Consider the following 20,094-nt stretch of genomic DNA (forward strand, 5'->3'; position numbering starts at 1 on the left):
TAAGTATAATTACCTACGGAAAGAAGATTTAGTAAAGCAAATAATAGTAATTATCTATTAATTGACGCCATTATATTGGGCAGATTTGTGTCCAATAGTAATTTTTGCTCATTAAAATTCGGCAATGGTGAAAACTTCCAAGTATAAACAAGTTTAAAGTTAATTAAAATTAATTATGTTTTAATAGAACTATACTAAATAAAATGAAAAGCACGAATAATACAAATATTAAAATATTAAATTTATAATAATTCTTCATTTTTCAATAAAAGAAATCTGCAATAGTAGCTTTATTTGAGCTATTAAGACTGTGACGTAGGATTTTTTGTGTTTCAGAGTATGAAACTGTCAAAATATGCCCGAGCTGAACGAAGAGAGTATACCTTATATGCTTTAAATTAAATGTTGGACTGTTTTGTGAAATGCGTTTCAGAGACAAGACACACATCAATTATTTTAAATGTCAAGGATTGCTTGTAGTTTTTGTTGATGATTAAGCAACCCGTTGGCATTCCATGCAACAATTCTAAGATTATTCGCCATTTCTCACCTTAGGCATAGCACTTTTAGCTCTATATTCCAGGCAAGTGACCCTTTTGTTTAATTTTCTAACTCCTGTAATATCATCTGTATTAATATTTTTCATTATGATAATTTGCATTGCGATCTTTTGTTACCTCACTGCATTACTAGTAACTTTCTGTGCTTGTTTCCTTCCACCAACATTTGACATGGTCTCAGTTGTCATTCTGTTTGAAGGATGTGGCAAGTTCATCTTTTTCAGACTTCTGTTTTTTACCTTTTGCATTTGTTTTGCGACAATACATCCTCGTTAGTTGGCAGGATGGTTTTCGCCACAATATACACATTTTGTTTTAACATTTTCAGGTGTGTCCCAATTTTTAGTGAGATGCTTTTTTGTGCAATAACACACCTTGGTCTTCTAGCACCTTTTACACAAGAATTCTGGTCCCAAAATCTACAAGGTTTGCCCTTTTTAATTATAAAACGAACAATAACAATATTTGTCAAATTAGGATTTATCACTTATGCGTGTTTTTCTAAAAGAAACAACGGGCAGATTCAATTCCATTTTACAAAATTGTTTTTTTTTTAAACGACAGGTAACTAAATGTTTTTCTATTGTAATAAAAAATGCCTTTAAGTTATCTTTGGAAATGTAAAATATAGTTTTACAAACAAAAATTTACAAACTTCGTTTACAACAAAATTTCTACCAATATTCATTTAAGATATTTTCTGTATTGTTTTTTTTTTCTATATTTTGTTGTATTTTAATAATTGAATTCAGGCAATCAGACAATATGATCAAAAAGTTTAAAATTTGACATTGCTGTGTTTAACTGGAAATATTTTTACGCGCTTATTTCACAACCTATTATAAACCGTTTACAAGATTTTTGCAAACAATTGATTAGAAATAATTTCTTTGTGGCATGTTTCAATGAAAAATCCAAATAACAAGTAAAAAATATTTATTTATTTTTTAAATCACAAACAATCGTTTGATCTGACAACATATTTCAAATGGAATGACTTACAATAAATAAATACTATGTTCAGGTTATGAGTCTTTATTTCGAATAATGTTCTAAGATAATCTCATGCTTCCTTCTCCACATAACCATAGACACAGTCTATCCAACAAAAAGGAAAAGAAGAAGTCTGCGAATAAGATTTGCAGTAAGATAATTCGGAACTGAAAATGAGAATAAAAAATTATTACACTTAAAACAATTTTCAAATCAGAATAAACAATTACTACACTTAAAACAAAATAATTCTCAAATGATGTCATATTTCTATTGCTGGCTCTGGGACATTTCGAATCTGGTAGGACAAGCAAGAATCAATCAGGTTTTATTAGTATAACATTGACGTTGCAATTTAAGTTTTATGAGATCAAAGTAGTAATACATCATATTGCTAATATTTTATTTCAAAATATAAATTATTTGATATAATATATATATATATATATATATATATATATATATATATATATATATATATATATATATATATATATATACTCCTAAATGTTTCCGCGGTTAGTACAAGTAAACCTAGAGCTAAGATTAATCTATTATAGGAATTAATATTAAACTCAACAGTCTTCCGGGTTGAACCGCGTCGATTATCATTGCGCCGAGCTTCCGACATCCTCTTCGATGTCTTCTTCAGGGCTTTCGAGGTCTCAGTCTTCTGAGCCCCCAGACCCTACTACACTGATCACTAATCAATGCATTACTTAGATTCTGCGAATCTTAAATGACTGAGCTTCTCTCCATTTATGTTGATACCGTATTCGTTCAGATCTGCCTTCTTACAAGTTTGCTCTAAAAGCGTCGTAAATAGCTTGGGAGAGACTGTGTCTCATTGACGTACTTCTCGATATATACAAAATTTATTTGTTTCGTGTTCAGACAGTCCTAAGCTAGCCGTGGCATTTTGGTAGATATATTTGATTATGTTGGTGTAGCGATGGTGTATTCGGTATTCTGTCCATCCTTTTAACATTTTCTGCTAGCTTATGGTATCGGATGGATTCTTGAATTCCACGAATATCAATGCCAATGATTTGTTGTATTCTGCAGAATTTTCAATCAGGTTCTTTATCACTAGTATGTGGTCGTTTGTGCTGTACCCTTCTCTAAATCCAGCTTATTCTCTAGGCTGATAGAAGTCTAACTTAGCCTTCCGTCTTTTTTTCATACTTTTTGTGAAAAGTTTATATATTTGTAATGTCAAACTGATAGGACGGTAATTTTTTTAGATCTTCACAAGGAAAATCAATTTCCTGTAGTCGGCTGTCTACCATAAATCACAAAAAGTTTAATTAAAAAATCCTTTCTAAAAAGGTATATATATTTAAAAGAACCCTTTGGGGCTGCATCACAGAACGTTTTCGGAATGAATATTCCATCATCAGTGCTGCTACTAGGTATACATGTTTAAAACCACTAAATATATGGGTTTTCACCACGCACAAAAGGAAAAATAAAAATTTTTCTGACGAAGGGTGCTACAACTCACTAAATAAACAGCACTGCATTATACGTACATCATCGGTCTTAGAGTATGCTTAGTTGATCCAAAAACCACACAGAACAAACGAGAAATATTATTACTAAAGTATGATTGAAATTACTATTTTTGATGTGTATGGACTAGCAGGGCGTGCATTATCTTCAAGGTCATCCTGAAGATCTTATAAAAATTTAAGCCAACCAAAACTTGCCCTCACGTTAGGTATCATTGCCATATAATTTTCTTGACAAAAGGTTCTTCTTCTTAAGGTGCCTTCTCCATTACTGAAGGTTGGCTATAACTACAGCAAATTGCTCTCTATCTTGAGCTGTTCTTAGCATCGAATGTGTGTCCATGCCTGTTCAGTCTCTTACATTCTTCAACCAGGAGCATTTTCTTCTTCCTGGACCTCTTCTTCCTTCCACTTTCCCTTCCATTATAAGTCGTAGGAAGTTGTATTTTTCTCCTCTGTAAATATGTCCTAGATAACTCGTTTTTCTGTTTTTTACAATATTTAGGAGTTCTCTCTCAGTACCCATTCTTCTTAGCACCTCGTTGTTGGTTACGTGCTCTGTCCAAGAGATCTTCAGCATCCTTCGAAAAACCCACATCTCAAAGGTTTCTATACGCCTCATACTTGTAATTCCGAGAGTCCATGTTTCCACTCCGTATAGCAATATGGAATAAATAAACGTTTTTACAAATTTGTATCGGATATCCAACGATAACGTAGAGTTTATTAGGAATTTTTTCATTGGTTGAAATGCGGACCTAGCATATTCTATACGAGCACGTATTTCGATCTCGTGGTCAAGATCATTTGTTATCCAGCAACCAAGTTACTGGAATCTTTGTACTGGTTCTATATGTTTGTTATAGATACAAATATTAATGTCGACAATTGGTGCACGTGTAACAGCCATTACTTTTGTTTTATTTGTGTTTATATTTAGTCTCGAGCTATCTCCCTCTCTGGTTATGACATTCAAAAGTCGTTGTAAACCCTCAGCACTGTCCGCAGTAATGACGGTGTCGTCTGCGTATCTTAAGTTGTTTACGTATTCTCCGTTGATTTTTACTCCTTCTTCCATATTTTCGAGGGCATATTGAATAACAGTGGAGAAAGTACACAGCCCTGACGAACTCTTCTTTTTATTGGCAATTCTGCTGTCAGACGATTGTCTATTTTGATCGACGCCATTTGATCCCAATATAGTTTTTTAATGAGAGAATCTCGGTATTTTTGTAGTAATATCTGGAGGCCAAATAATGCCTCCCTTGTACCAAGCCCCATACGAAATCCAAATTGATTATCGCTCAGGTTTCTTTCGCATTCTCTGTATATTCGTTAATGTACAATTTTGAGTAAAATTTTCAGAAAATGGCTCATCAGGCTAATTAATCTGAACTGTGAGCATCTATTTTCTTTATTTCTCTTGGGTATAGGTATAAATGTCGATCTAAGCCTGTCTTCTGGGAAGATTCCAGTGGTATATATTTTGTTAAATAATAGTGTTAACGTCTGAAGATTTTCTTCATTGATAAGCTTTATCATCTCTACGTATATTTCATCTGGAGCTGAGGCTTTTCGTGGCTTTGTCGTATTGATCGTTTTTGTAACTTCCGATGTTAATATATCAAGTATTGTTTCTTGTACTATATTCATTTGTGGTTCTGTTCTCTCGTCATCAAACAGATCTTTGATGCATTTTCCCAGATATCTTCTACATTTTCTGGACTAGATACTATTTGGTTGTTATCATCTACTAAAGTTGTTGTAGTGATTTTTTTCTTCATATTTGTGACTTCCTTAATCTTTTTGTATGCATTAAAGTAGTCGTGCTTTTTTAGTAAATCTCCGAGTTCCTCATAGTTGCTGCTCATCCATTCTTTTTTGGCTTTCCTGATTTTGTTTCGGATCCTTTTCTGGGTTTCTTTATATTTTTCTTCATTGCGATTTTTGTAAGATATCCTTATATCCATCCGTTCTAGGACTTCTTCTGTCATCCATGTATTCTTTGTTTTTCTGATGTTGTCTTGTAGTTGTTCTCTTTGCAGAGTTGTGATTGTTGTTTTGAAGTTGTGCCAAATACTTTCTATTGTTTCTTCTGCTTCCGCTGGTGCTTCATTGAACTTTTCTTTAGAAAAGAGTATCATTGAGTGTTTTCTCTATTTCTGCCTGTACTATTGGATCTTTAAGTTTTTCGAGGCTAGGTTTTATCTTCTCTCTGTATTTGATTTTCTTTAGTTTAATTGAAATTTTACCAACAACAGGATTGTGGTCGAAACCGATTTCCGTCCCGGGATATGTTTTAACTCCCCTGATACTATTTCTATACCGTTTGTCAATTAATATATAATCAATCTGATTTCTTATTATGAGGTTTTGATTATCGCCAGGTGCTTTCCATGTATATAATCTTCTTTTTGGTTGTTTAAACCAGGTGTTTGCGATCATTAAATTTTCTGCTTCTCAAAATTGGACCAGTAATTCTCCTCTATCATTTCTTTGACCCAAACCAAAGTTTCCTACTACGTCTTCGGTCCGCCCTTCACCTACTTTGCCATTAAAATCTCCCATAATAATGTTTACAGCATTTTTCTTTGTGATCTTCATTAGTTGTTTGATCTCTTGGTAGAATTCTCGTACTTCCCTTTCTGGTTTTTCTGCTGTAGGAACATATACTTGAATAAAGTTAATATTACGAGGACTGGTATTAATTTGCAGCATAGCTACTCTATCAGATATAGGTATAAAGTTCTTTATACATTTACTGCTTTTCTGGTCAACTATAAATGCCACTCCGTTATAATAATGGGGATCGTCATTACCAGCATAGTATATTACATGGTTATCGATGTTTTTCTGTCCAGATCCAGGCCATCTAACTTCACTGATTCCGAGAATGTTGACTCCCATTCTTTTCATTTCTCTTACGATGTTATGAGATTAGTATACGGATAGTTTCTATAAATTTCTGATATTTCAAATGAAATATCAGTAAGCAAAAAAAAAACAAATATTTATACTCTTGAGGGATATCTATTAACTCACAGAAGGAGAATTTACCAGAAGGAGGAATTTAGTAGGATTGCGTCTCTAAGCCTTAATGGTACATATCTAAATCCAGTGAATGTTATATTGGCTTTATAATATGATGGTAAAACCAACCAAAGTGTTATTCTCAAACCAAGCAAAATGCAAAGACTTGCTTGCCTTGGAATTACAAAGGCTATTAGAGACACACCAACGGCAGATATGGAGGCCTTACTGGACCTTCCTCTTTTACACATAGTTAATTATAAGGTGGAAAACGAAAATTGGATATTATATACTACAAGAAAACCTGCGCAACGTAACGGCTAGATCTGGATATAGTAACTGCAAAACAAGCAGGAATTAGCTCAGAATCATAACAGGCTTCCTTACTGGACATGATCTAGTCAAGGAACACCTGCATACAATGGGGCTGTGTCTTGGAGACTTAAGCTGCAGACTCTCTAGCAGAGAACCTGAAACAGTCAACCATATCTTAAATGAATGCGAGGCATTATATTGCAGGTGGCAAACAGTTTTTAGATACTACCAAGTGACTTCAAAAACATATGATTCCCATCCATGAGACCTGTAAAAGCTGGTACAGTGTTCCAGAATCCTGGAATGGGTACAATAAGCCAGCTGGCTGCAGTACGACCGGTTTAGAATATATTTAAGGTAGTTAGGTAGTACTAATCATGTGAAAGATATACTCCAAATCATATTGAAAGGTAAAGTGCAGGGCAAAAGATCAGTTGGAACACGCCAGAACTCGTAGCTGAAAGACTTGAGGCGATGGTTTGACAGCTCATCCACAGAAATCTTTCGTGTAGTAGTTTCCAAAGCTACAATTGCCATTTAGATCGTCAACCTTCGAAAGGAGACGGCGCAAGAAGAAGAAGAATCATGTACTACCTACTACTTTCAAATATCTAAGATCCTGGAATAGATATATACATTACTCTACCTCCCAAATTAATCTCAAACGATGATTAAAATTGCTATTTTCGACGTGAATGGGGAAGTGCAACTTGAAGGCCACTTTGAACATTGTAATAGTTTAATTTAGTTTCTGTAACAGTTTTTCCCAGTTTTGTATGAAACTTCATTATATTTCGAAAATCAAGTTTTATATGACTAATACAGAATAAATAAAATCAAACTTTTATACCGTCGAAGGCGATTCAGATATTCAGATAATGGTTCCAGCGACACTGAAGAGAGACTAAACGAAAGACAAGATATCCAGTGGCACAGCTTTATGATGTAGAGAATTCTTGATAGAATAATCTTCTATATAATCACAAATACTTCACTTTCCAGCCACATCTCACTACTACAACTATTACTTACATCTGGTGGAAAATCGATGATTTCAAACGATGCTGATAATTCGGGAACTAAACCTAAAGTCAACAGCAAAACAACGGATCCAGTTCCTAGAACGCTATAAAGTAATGGCTTATTTTCTATCAAATTCTCCATGTAAGGTCTTCCCTGAAAGAAAATATTTCAATTAATCATACAAAATGATAATATGAAGAGCAAAAAAATTACTACTAACCTATTATCAAAGAATATAGACGCATATAGAAGAACGATTCAAATGGGCGATTTGGTTACGGTTATTATACTTCAAAACAATCTTTAAGAGGGCGACTGCATAAACTCGAACCGTGACCGTCGGCGTAAGGATTACGAACGGAGCTATTTATTTAACTTATGCATCCACGCTTAATCAAATTTCGTCGACATTACTTTGCAAACTGTCTTTTTTTTTTGTTTTTTACATAATAAAATCTTTATTTTTAATATATTAAATTGTTAAAGTTTTAATTTTAAAACTTAAAAAGGTATAAAATTTACAATATTCAAAGTATTTATTTTTTTATTATATGTAAATAAAATTTTATAGCTTTGAATTAAAAATAGGTTTGTTCCAACACTATGAAAAACCGTGTTCCAACACTAACTTTTTATTATACTGTTTTACTGCCCAAACATTTTAAAAAATTTTCAAAATATATATTCAACTAAAAATTTCATTTTCTCAGGACTTTTCATTAAACTTTTTAGACTATTTTTAAAATTATTTCATTGAACAATTGTCCTGTTCAAAAAAGTATTCAATAAAACTATTTTGAAATTTTCTATTTCACCGAAACTTCCAAACTTCCATTTCACCCATAATCTTTTAATAACAACAAAAGCATTCCTGAATAATTTTTGAAATATTTAACAGTAACTTTTAATGAATAGTGTATATGAAAGTTTTTACGTTGTATGGGTACTAGTTAATCTTGTTTTAAAATAAGAACTACTAGTAAAACATAATTTTCACAACGACGCGAGTGAGGACCATGGGGCGCTTGGGCATATTATTTTGATCAATTATATTGAAGTATGCTCCCTCCCACAGGCTCTCAATAGTCTTTACCACTTCAGTCGTCCATTTTTTTGTATACTCGTTAACACAGTTTACCCACAGGGTCCCTTCGCTAAAAGATGTTTTATGGAACTGCTGAAGTTCATTTTGACCTCCGATGGGAGCCTCATCAAGTGCTTGCTCCAGTTTGTTAATGGTCAAATTTACTTGAACCCGATCTAGTTGAGTATCAGGATGGTGTCTGTGTGTTACCACCATTGTGAATACTTTTGTGACGGTGCTTTATGACCTAGTCTGCTCGTTAGAGCCCCTTGATTTCTTAGCAACTCTGTTACGAGGGAGGTGATGGTATTCTCCCGAAATCTCTTTGTATCCTCGGGTGTTGCTGATTTGGTTTTCTGGTCTATATCCCAGCCAACCATTCTTGCCTTTTTTCTCATCTTCCTTTGTTGAGCTCTAGTGATGCGTTATTTGAGACTTATCTATTTTTTTTATTTAAAAATCCGAAATTATACTTCACAATCTCAAATTTTCAAATTGTAAAAAATTGTTTTTTGGTATATGTGCTAAAAAGCAATTCTAGCGTTCTAACAAGAGTAGGAATTGTTTTTTTGATCGAAACACCTTACAATTTTTTGAGCTTTCTCTCCGGGTGATTGACTTTTAATTAATTTTATTTATAGTTTATAAGAAGAGAGTTTTAATTATATTATTTGTAGATTTGTACATATTTAAATTAAAAATTTGAATCATTTTTTTCTAAAAAGATTCATTTATTAAAAGTTAAAATAATATTTAATTTTCTTCAAAAAATTTTATAAAACGCAAAAATTTAATTCTATTCTACGACCACGCGGCCTCTACATAGAAAAATATCTAAAGTTGCATTTGTTGCCCCACTCTTTCTTATTTTAGAAGCAGTAATAACGCTGACATGACCACTCCCTAGTGGTACAAATAAGGAACTAAAATCATGATCAACTTCTGATTGTTTTGTGTATAGCCTTTGCCGACGCTAAAAAATGACAAGTGAAAGATTCTTTTATATGCGTCTATATTCTTTGCTATTATGGTAGCGTGACCGGTGGGAGAAATAATATAGGCTCAAGTGTACAGGTAAGCTCTATTTAGGTTAATTCCAGAAGTTAAAGCAAAGAAAAGAATTGAAAAGGGTGATGTTTTTGTACACACTTATGACAAATAAAAGAAGAGAAAAGAAAAGTATTTTTGAAGTGTGTAGAAAATTTTAATTTCTAACAGCGCTTTCGGCTTACAAAGCCACCTTCAGAGTTATGGTAAAGTTTATAAAGTACCACTACTAGAGAGGAATCCCATTGGTGAAAAAATACAAAATTTTGTATGGAGTTACCCCATTTAGAGGGAGTTGAAGCGGCAGATTTGGAGGAAGGTCTGCCGCTTTAACTCCATCCCAATGGTCGGATTCTTACACGTAAACCCGTATCATACACAAATTGTTAATGTGTTTTTTTGTGGAGTCTGATATGCGGTCTTTTATGTGTTTTTTTTTTTCGAAGAACTAAGTTTTTAAAGTTTCTAACTTTTAACAGGAAAATGTTATATTTTACCACCAATAGAATTCCTCTCTAGTAGTGGTACTTTATAAACTTGACTATAGCTCTGAGGAAGGCTTTGTGAGCCGAAAGCGCTCAGCTAGGAATTAAATGCTTTACAAACTTCAAAAATACTTTTCTTTTCCATTCTTTCAAAGAAAATAATGTCTACTATCGTAAAATATCCATATATTTTAAATTTATACTTTCTACAAAATTTGGCCTAAATATCCCGCCCCGATACGTACCCTGTAGTTAATAGCAAAGGTAGCTATTTGGAGGGCCATGGAAATTATGTATACGGTGCTATTTACAATGTTAGGTTTGAACAATTTCTCTTTTTCTTCATCACTAATGTCTAATGCTTCGATTTTTAAAGGATCGTCCTCACTAAAACAAAAAAAAATCTATACCGTGTTCTTTAACAAAGTTAAAGGACCACAGGAAAGCAAATATTAAATAATTTCATAACAAACTTAAAAACTCAATATATATATATATATATATATATATATATATATAAACTAAGGTACACTTGAAGAGTGGTGGGTTTTTCGGTCAAAGTGGAGAAATAAAAGACAAAGAAGGTGGCTACTTCATCTATTTATTGAAGACGTTTCGCTTTCTGCTCAGAAAGCATCATCAGTTCATCTAAAAAGAACAATATGAAACCAAACATCCATAGAGAAGTTACAATAAAAGTGTGTTACCTTACAAAGACATGTAGCAGTCAATGATGTTAAAAAATATGAAAAAGCTTACGAAACTGGACATTTAGAGTAAAGTTGTATAAATCAATTAATTGAAACTTGGTATAGTTTGCAATTTAACAAAATTAGCACAGCAAAAGAACATGTGATAAACATACATGTATATAAAAAAGTTATTATAAAAACTTAAGTAAAAAAACATTAAGGTTTATTTTAAAGTGTAAAGAACTAGAAAGATCATGAGAAAGCACTTCCAACAATTTATTTAATCAATTAGATTTTAAATTTAACTTTAGGTAACATTATAAGTTATTTAAATTAATTTAGTATAAGATAAAATGAAGTTACCAGTCTTAAGCTTACTGAGTCTCGCCGATAAATGAATTTACAGGTTTAACACCCACGCACACAACGTGAATAGAGATGGCCTTGAGGTCAAAATGACAAGAACAGCAAGGCAAACTACCACCTCTATAAAATAGGGCGGTATATTCAAAGAATGTGATAAATTTGGTTGACAACTTGTCGTTAAGAAATCAAACAATGAAAGGAAAAGGTGGTTAAGATCACCATTTATCCTACAGTGATTGATTTGTCAACAAAGAACAAAGCATGTGAAGTCAATCAAAATATCATATATTATAATAATATGAAGTCACTGGTTAGCCAGCCAACAGGTGAAGATTAATACAACTTCCACAGTCCAAAGGTTCAAATCATTTCGGACCGAAATGTAAAAGATTCTATGAATCAATTTCAGTTTAAAATTTTATCTGTTTGGATGTTTGGTTTCATATTGTTCTTTTTAGATGAACTGATGATGCTTTCTGAGCAGAAAGCGAAACGTCTTCAATAAATAGATGAAGTAGCCACCTTCTTTGTCTTTTATTTCTCCACTTTGACCGAAAAACCCACCACTCTTCGAGTGTACCTTAGTTTATATATATATATATATATATATATATATATATATATATATATATATATATATATATATATATAATATATAATATATATATATATATATATATAAATATAAATCAATATATATATATATATATATATATATATATATATATATATATATATACAGTTCACTATATTAAAGTGTACTACGCTACTTTTTGGCATCTAAATGATGTACCGAGAAAAAATTTTAATTTTACTTACGGCAAGGACCTCAACTTAGCTTCCTGTACCAGATAAATCAGGCAGCAAAAATGTACAGCAAATTGTGAAATCACAGTTAGAATGGTGTATAGATTGAAAATATTCGGCAAGGGCCTTTGCTTCGACAACACTTTTAAAGGCTGAAACACATACATCAAAATATATATCCGAAAACTCCTTTAAGAGTAAAATGTAAATATAACTGATATCGACAGATATAGATGTGGTTTTACCTTTGATCTGGATATAAACAAAAAGCATGCGGCCACAAGTAGACCCTGCAACGTGGCTTGAGCATCTCTCAATTTAATTCCGTCCAGATATAACACCGATTGCGTATATGCCAATATAAGTGCGTTCAATGCTAAAATCTTGAACATCTGCAATGTTGTGACTAGAGTACACCTTCCTTGCTTGATTATGTGACAAACTTAAACAAAAAACTGGTTATTAAACTAAGTAGCCGATTTTTATACAATTGGAAAGAAGTGGTGAGTTAGAAGAATAATAAATAGGAAGGAGATGGAGAGGTTAGAGGTTGTATTATATGGAAGAAGGTGGGATATGAGGAGACTTTACATCTTAATACTCACTGCACATGATAGAAGAAAGCTTGCTGGTAAACGGCGAAGCAATGCTGGCATCTCCTAATTTAACGATCGGTGTTTGGTCCTCTTCTATATCCTTCATCATTTTATCAACTTTGGATTGTAGCTTATCTCTTTGGTTTATCATATTCCGTACATGGTTAGGTCTTTGAGCTGCCATAGCTTCCTTTAGTTCTTTTTGTTTCTTTTCTCTTTCCTTTTCTAACTTCTCTTTTTGAACCTACAAAAACAAGATACCTTGGATTGATAAATGAGCATCTTAATAATAAATATAAGATTCTAATAATTCTTTCCTTTCTCTATCTCTTTCTTTTACTTCAGTTCTCCAATGCTAAACGCTGAACATTGGAGTAATCTAGTCAAATGAATCAACCAACGAATCTAAGTCTAAATGCAGTAACTTTTGGTAACATCCAAAGGTAAAACTCATACAACAAAAATGTAAAGGTTGTTTTTTTAGAGGTACAGAAATGTAAGTTCGTAACACTTTTTTAACTGTCGGTCATTTTGACAGGTGTCAAGTGATTTATGTATATATATTTATGTATGTATATATAATTATATACCTTTTATAAAGGATTTTAATAAATTTTTTGTGATACATGGTATACAGCCAGCTACAGGAACTTAGTTTTCTTGTGGATTTTATGTTAAGTTTGGTTTGACATTTCAACATAAATACACTTGACTCCTGAATAACTCTTCCAAATTGTAGAAATTTATTTTGAAAATTGTGATTCTCTTCGAAATACGTATCGGGCACTACGTCCATGTTATGGTTAACATAACAGTCCATCAGAGCAAGTAATTCGATTAACAATGGAACGTTTTTGTACCACGTTTACTCTAAATGATAATATGCATCCACACACACAGGTTATTGCCGATAATATGGCGACAAATGTTGGAAAAAGTGATCGAAAATTGGATCTTCAGATTAGACTACGCCAGAGCCAGCCATGACGGTTATGTGCAAGAAATCATATTTAATGTATTTTGCCAAAAGATTATATTTCGAATAAAGTCAATTTCATGTCAATCTATAAAAATCATCTTTGTTTTGTTCCATTTCAAAGTTCTATACCTCTAAAAAAAACACCTAAAACAATAAAAAAAAAAACATTCAAATTCGCAATGATTGAAAGCACAGATGAATACTAACACAAAAGAACAACGGAAAAGAGCAGATCTACCTAAAACTACAAACGCAACTACTGAATCATACCGCTAAGAAAAAAATTATTCTAGGAAATATTCAGTGTTAGCGGACCCGGCTAACATTTGTGAACATTTACCCTAATAATGTGTTTTAGAATTAAATAATGTGTCAAAGTTCAATAATTAAAATTGAACAGACAAGTTTAATCAGATTAATGCTTTCTGATAAACAATAGTTTCGGTCATTTTTTAATGCGCGTAAATATACAACGATGACGGTTTTCCAACACGCGAAAACGAGACGTATAATTGTCCATGTGCGAAACATGGAAACTACAAGTTGATTGGTCATTGCAAAACCTAAACGCACGGGAAATTGTAGACGCTTAAAATCAAATGGTAAATTCGTTGGAAACATTTGTATACGTAAGACATCCTCTCCTTTGTATTTTTCCTTGATGATCGGAACCTCAATGTCATTATTCATTAGCTTTTTCATAGTAAGTCTCATTCCATTGCACAGTCAAGGTTGATTAATGTATTTACTGTAATTCATTAATGATCATGTATTTACTGTAATTTTTAATTGTAATTGTGAGGTGGTTTGTAAATTGTCCAGGCAATTGAGGGGAATATCATAGGAAAAAACACAAGCATATTTTAACATCAATAATGAGATAAAAACAGGACCATGATTACTAGAGACCCTGCTAGAGCCCTGCCTTCGACAGATAATGAAAGAAATAGAGTAAACAAAAAAAGGTAAAATTAAATAGAAATGAAAAATTACGCACGCATTTGTAAGCAATAAGCAGAATTAAGGAAAATTTACGACTAACTCTAATATTAAATTTTGGAAATAATGCTCAAATTGGGAATACAAAAGAATTATCACAGGCCATAAATAATCTGTATATATATACATGAAATAAAACGAAGTGTTTATTAAAATGTGAACGAGAATCAAAGAGAATCTCACATTCAGCAAAGGGTCTCTTGCAGAAATGCCCACATATCCAGGACAATTTAAAATATACTTAGAAAATTAAAATTTTTATATTTACTGTGCACTAAATTTCTTATTTTGTGAGTGCCCTGGTATTAATTTCTTAAATAATTTGATACAAATATTTATAGTACAGTTAAACCTCAGTATTTAAATTTGATTAAAAAGAGAAATACAAAAAATACAGAAATATCCCCCAGATGTGAGTTAGAACTACCGTATGTACCAGTTCACTTGTGTTAGGAACTTTGGACAATGTTGTAAGTTTAATTTGGTTAAACCAAAAGTTTTTGCAGTATTTATTGTAAGAACAAACCAGTTATTATTCATCGTGAGAATCATAGGCAAATAGATTTCTGGCAGCCAAAAGAGATCGAAACGATCGTTAGGATGTTTGATCCAGATTCCGTGTAAGCAGACCAAGTTTGAAACGAAACAAATACTAAAATTAATTTGTTAAAGGTTTTCTGTTGTTAATTTTCAATAAAGCAGTATATGTTATTTGTTAAAGCTAATTGAATTTGGGCTGCGCAGTTTAATTGTTCGAGATGATCCAGATCGAGGGATCTGGAAATTGTTTGAATTTCCAGATCCCTGTACTTGACGATTTTTTTCGTTCTGTTTAACACGAAGATTATTGTTGTTGGGTATCGCCACATCAATTAATGTTTGTCTCTTTAGTTTATTAACTAGTATGAGATCTGGTCTATTATGTGCCACTATTTGGTCTGTGAGCACAGTGCGGTCCCAGTATAGCTTGTAGTTGTCATTGTCAAGTATACTCTCAGGAACGTATTGATAATATGGAAGATGGTTTGTTTGAAGAAGTCCCAGTTTGATTGATTCATCTATCTCTTGATGAATAATCTTTCCTACTGAGTCGTGCCGTTCCTTATATTCAGTTGCAGCAAATGCCCGACAGCTCCCGGTAAGATGTTGAATGGTTTCCTGAGCTTAACATCCATATCGGCATTTGTCATTCTGGACCTGAGGGTCTTTGACGATATATTTCAGGTAATTTTTGGTTGGTATAACCTGATCCTGAATGGCCAGTAGTGAACCTTCTTTTTCAGGGAACATCTTTCCTGATGTCAGCCAATAGTTCGACGCTACATTGTCGACATGGTCTTGACGGACCTCATTGGGATGTCGCCCGTGCAGAGGTTTACCCATTCAGGTCCGCATTTTTTCGGGCTTAGTCAGATGGTTTATGCGCATTTCTGGTTCCCTCAGTTTGATCGGTGTTGTATGATCTACTGCACAAATCGCGCGATGTAGAGTAGATGTCCCAGCCTGCACCTAAAAATAAGTTCTTAAATTAGTAATTTGTTTTTCGAGTTGCTCACTTATATCCATAAGTCCTCGTCCTCCTAAATACCGCGGTAATGTCGTTCTTTCTACTGTACTTCAAGGATGGTGTTTTTGTGCGTTTGTGAGGTGTGTTCCTACTTTTCGCTGAAGATTTTCGATATCCGTTTTTGTCCACTTAATACAATACCAAATACAACCACATAATACCACAATACCAAATGAATAGCTAAGCGTGGAACATGCGTAGGTGTTTAGTGCCTTAAACAAATTTTTACTGTTAAGGTGTAAACGAAGCAGCTGTTTTACCCTTCGTATAAACTCAGTAGTTATCTCAGTTTTCATTGGCTTATGGTCAATCTTCCGCGCTTGCTTTATTCCTAGGTATTTATACATATCATTTTCACCCATGGCCTTGATGTTCTGGCCGTTTTGCATATCGAATCCGCCGGGCTGAAACTTTCCTTTGATTATATTTAAGACACGGCACTTGTCAAGACCGAAGTGCATACTAATATCATTAGATTTCTAGTGTTTTTAGCATCTGATCCAGGTGGCTTCGAGTGGAAGCTAATAGTTTTAAATCATCCATATACAATAGATGATTAAGCTTTGCAACAACAGTAGTGTTATTTTTGATGCTAAAACCTGTGTCAGTTGAGTTCATTATCTAGTATAGAGGGTTCATCGCTAGACAAAACCACAGTGGGCTCAACGAATCTCCTTGAAATAGGCCCCGGTTGATTGCAATATTTTCAGTTTCGATATTGTTTTCACCAGGTATTTTGAGGTGAATTTTTGTCTTTCAATCTGACATTATATGTTTTAAAAAGGTCACTATGTTATTATCGACTTTAGATATTTTTAATATATCTATAAGCCATTCATGTGGCACTGAATCAAACGCTTTCTTGTAGTCGATGAAAGCAGTAAAGAGATTCCGTTTTTTGCTATATGCTTGGTTAGAAATGACAGAGTCAATGATAAGTTGTTCTTTTCAGCCCATGGAACCCTTAGCGCATCCTTTCTGTTGAGGATCTATGATATTGTTTAGAGCACAGTGTTGGTTGATACGCCGGGCTACACAGGATGTGACCAATTTATACAGAGTTGGAAGACAAGTAATTGGGCGGTACTTGGTTGAATCTTGGGTGTTATTTTTATCTTTGGGAATTAAATAAGTTGTTCCCTAGGTTAGGAAAGATATAAATAGAAGAAAAAAATTCAAACAATATAGTTAACATAAGACTAGGTACAATATTCTGTTCGTTTTCATCAAACTTTTTTTTGAAACTATTTAAACTAGTAGCTTCTACTATAAAAACAAGTCAGGAGACATTCTATGAAAAGTTTTTGATATTCGTATAAAGTATAAAGCAGAGTTCGCTTTACTAACAATTTTTGCTGTTTGAGTAGACCAATTTAATGTTTGGTTGATCGTAACACCAAAATCATTAACTTCCCGTAGCGACTTCAGAGGAACTCCATCCCAAACATATTATGTATATCGCAAATATGCATATCGGCATGAGAAGATAAATGACAAAAAGTCAGAAAACTTAGCATGTAAAGAAGCAATATTGGTCTAAAAAATATTTATTGTTGTCTTTATTCGTTTTTTGCGGCATTTTGTTGGTTAGTACTAATAATAGTTGAAACTTTATTAATATACTTTATTGTTAGTTTATATTTTTCCAGTTCCTCTCGCCATTTATTCAAATAGTTTAGTTGATATTTAGTTATGTCATCCTTCAAAATTGAACTCTAGAAAATTTGGTTCTTAACAACCGCATCTTATTGTGCAACATAAATAATGGACTATCGTTATCTGCAAATTTAACCGTTAATGGCCTAGGCTTATTACTATTGTTAACCTGTCAATACGAAAAACGGAAAAACGTGAAAACTGATAACGAATATTTGCTTCTTGTTACAATCCTCGAGTTACTCAATTGAGTTAGTTTGAGAAGATTGTTCCAAGGCCTCGAGACAATCCTTAATCGATGCGAATCTATCTGATAACTTAGAAATTAAATCAGCTAATATATTGAACTGATCTTCGAATGTATAGCAACTATTACAGACGATTCTTAGTGACTTCGATTTTGTCCTAGTTATTCTTATAACTTCTTCTTGTGCAATATTTAGACATTGAATATGAATACGAATATAAACAAGTTCGTTTGAAATACCTTCTATAATTATTACACCAGCATCCAGTTCAAATAATTCTAATATGGCACCCATTTTTGATGTTAATAAAGGTTTTTCTATCTTATCAGAGTACGACGGCATTCCAAATGAATCACAATTTTATTGATGTTATTTCCATGCTTCTAAACCATTTTTGGGATCATACAAATCCCGAAAATTTTTAAAATCATATGCTTATACGAGGAATTATGAACAAAATTACAGGAAGAGCCAGAAAAATTATTTCTGTATACGGCTGTAAATATTGGCCGTCAATGAAATCAGTTTTTGCCTAAAATTTTGCAGACCAACGTAACGAGAACTCATTAACTAGAGATTTAGTCAATCTCCGTCAAGCTCCGGACAAAAATCCTCAACAATTTCATGAAAAAGTCATGAATCTTTTAAATACTATTTCAAATCACATTGAATTGCACACATAACATGAGCAAGTTAACAGAAGTAAAAAAGAATTTTTCCAACAAGCTCTAACCATATTTTTGGCAGATCTAAGAGAACACCTAGGATCAACAATTCGATCCATGAGACCACCGAATCTCGCTCTTGCTATCCAATATATTTAGAAAAAAAAAATAATATTAGATATGTCCAAAAATCTCACAATTATTCTTTATCATCTTCTAACAAACCATCTGCCACTTCACAAACTACACAATTTAACTCATACACCCGCTCCTACACGATGGCAGCCTGAGGTGCCCAAGCCCCAATGGCCACAGCCATTCTTTAGGCCAAATCAAATGCCTTTGCAATAACAGCCATTCGACAATACTCCAAGAGGGACATTTCACCCCCTAGATTCCAACAAAATCAACAAATCACTCAATATGCACAAAATTCTACAACTAACCAACCCAATTTTCATAAACCAGTTCTATATCAATCATATAAGCCAACACCTATAAGCATATTTACACGACAAACCGGCAATAGAGCCCAATCTCAAAGAAACTTCCGCTTTCAACAAACAGCCAGCCACCGATTCACGATAGAAGAGCTCTTTAATATCGAACAACCAGAGCAATTATGACGAAGGTATATAGACACATACCCAGATTACTCTTACTATGAACAAAAAATCCAAGAATATGAGGACAAAGATGTAAATTTTCTAAGATTTCAGAAAGAAACTTAGTAGAATTGCATTTCTTTGCTGACAAAAAAGAGCTTTCTTACATCAAAATTCAAAATCCCCCTCTTAAACTTCTTATTGATAAAAAGAGCCACTAAATCTTTTCTTAATATTGATATAGCCAATAAATTCTACAAAAATAATATTAAATATGAACCACTTGCTACATCAATTTTTCAGAATAATTCAGAAGATTATTGTGTAGAAATTCCAATTTTTCCCGAATTTAACTCAGATAGTAACTTAAAATTTTATCTTTTCAAAGTTCACAAGACATTTGATGGTCTTAATCTTAAGGCTTCTGAAAGCAAATCTCGATTTTACCCAAGCTACTCTTACTACAGAGCATTCTATTCTTCCTATTAATTACTATGTCACAAATGAAACCCAATTCTATACAGCCCACCAGAGCCCTAAACAATTATACAAGTCAAATTGGCAGTAAAAGAAACATCAGGTAAAATCGTCATCCCAAGACAAGAAGTCGAAGGTGCCATCCTAAGAGAAACTCTCTCCGTCGCATGTAATCAACTTGCCTGGACCGAGCTAGTCAATAACACCGATGAATATAATTCAAGTAGCAATAATTGATCCCATCAAAAGAACCGATCATTTTAATACAAAAGGAGAATCTCACCCAAGACGACAGTGCAGGAAGTTTGCATCATGCATATTTCATCATTCAGACAGTCAGTCAACATTTACTAACCAAATAAAACACCATATACGAACAAGAGATGTAG

General features: G+C 33.1%; 1 protein-coding gene across 1 annotated transcript in view; it reads right to left on the reverse strand.

Moving 5' to 3' along the window:
• Positions 1-1,479: 1,479 nt before the first annotated feature.
• Positions 1,480-20,094, reverse strand: part of LOC140447750 (endoplasmic reticulum transmembrane helix translocase) — a 153,530-nt gene continuing 134,915 nt past the window's right edge. Inside the window, exons 12-17 of the mRNA XM_072540585.1 lie at positions 12,519-12,753; positions 12,159-12,355; positions 11,926-12,065; positions 10,294-10,435; positions 7,442-7,585; positions 1,480-1,720 (exon numbers count right to left, since the gene is read on the reverse strand). Coding sequence (XP_072396686.1) covers positions 1,613-1,720; positions 7,442-7,585; positions 10,294-10,435; positions 11,926-12,065; positions 12,159-12,355; positions 12,519-12,753 — 966 coding nt within the window. The 3' untranslated portion in view covers positions 1,480-1,612. The remainder of the gene's footprint in view (positions 1,721-7,441; positions 7,586-10,293; positions 10,436-11,925; positions 12,066-12,158; positions 12,356-12,518; positions 12,754-20,094) is intronic.

This window comes from Diabrotica undecimpunctata, chromosome 8, assembly GCF_040954645.1.
Source record: "Diabrotica undecimpunctata isolate CICGRU chromosome 8, icDiaUnde3, whole genome shotgun sequence".
Taxonomy (NCBI): Eukaryota; Metazoa; Arthropoda; class Insecta; order Coleoptera; family Chrysomelidae; genus Diabrotica; species Diabrotica undecimpunctata.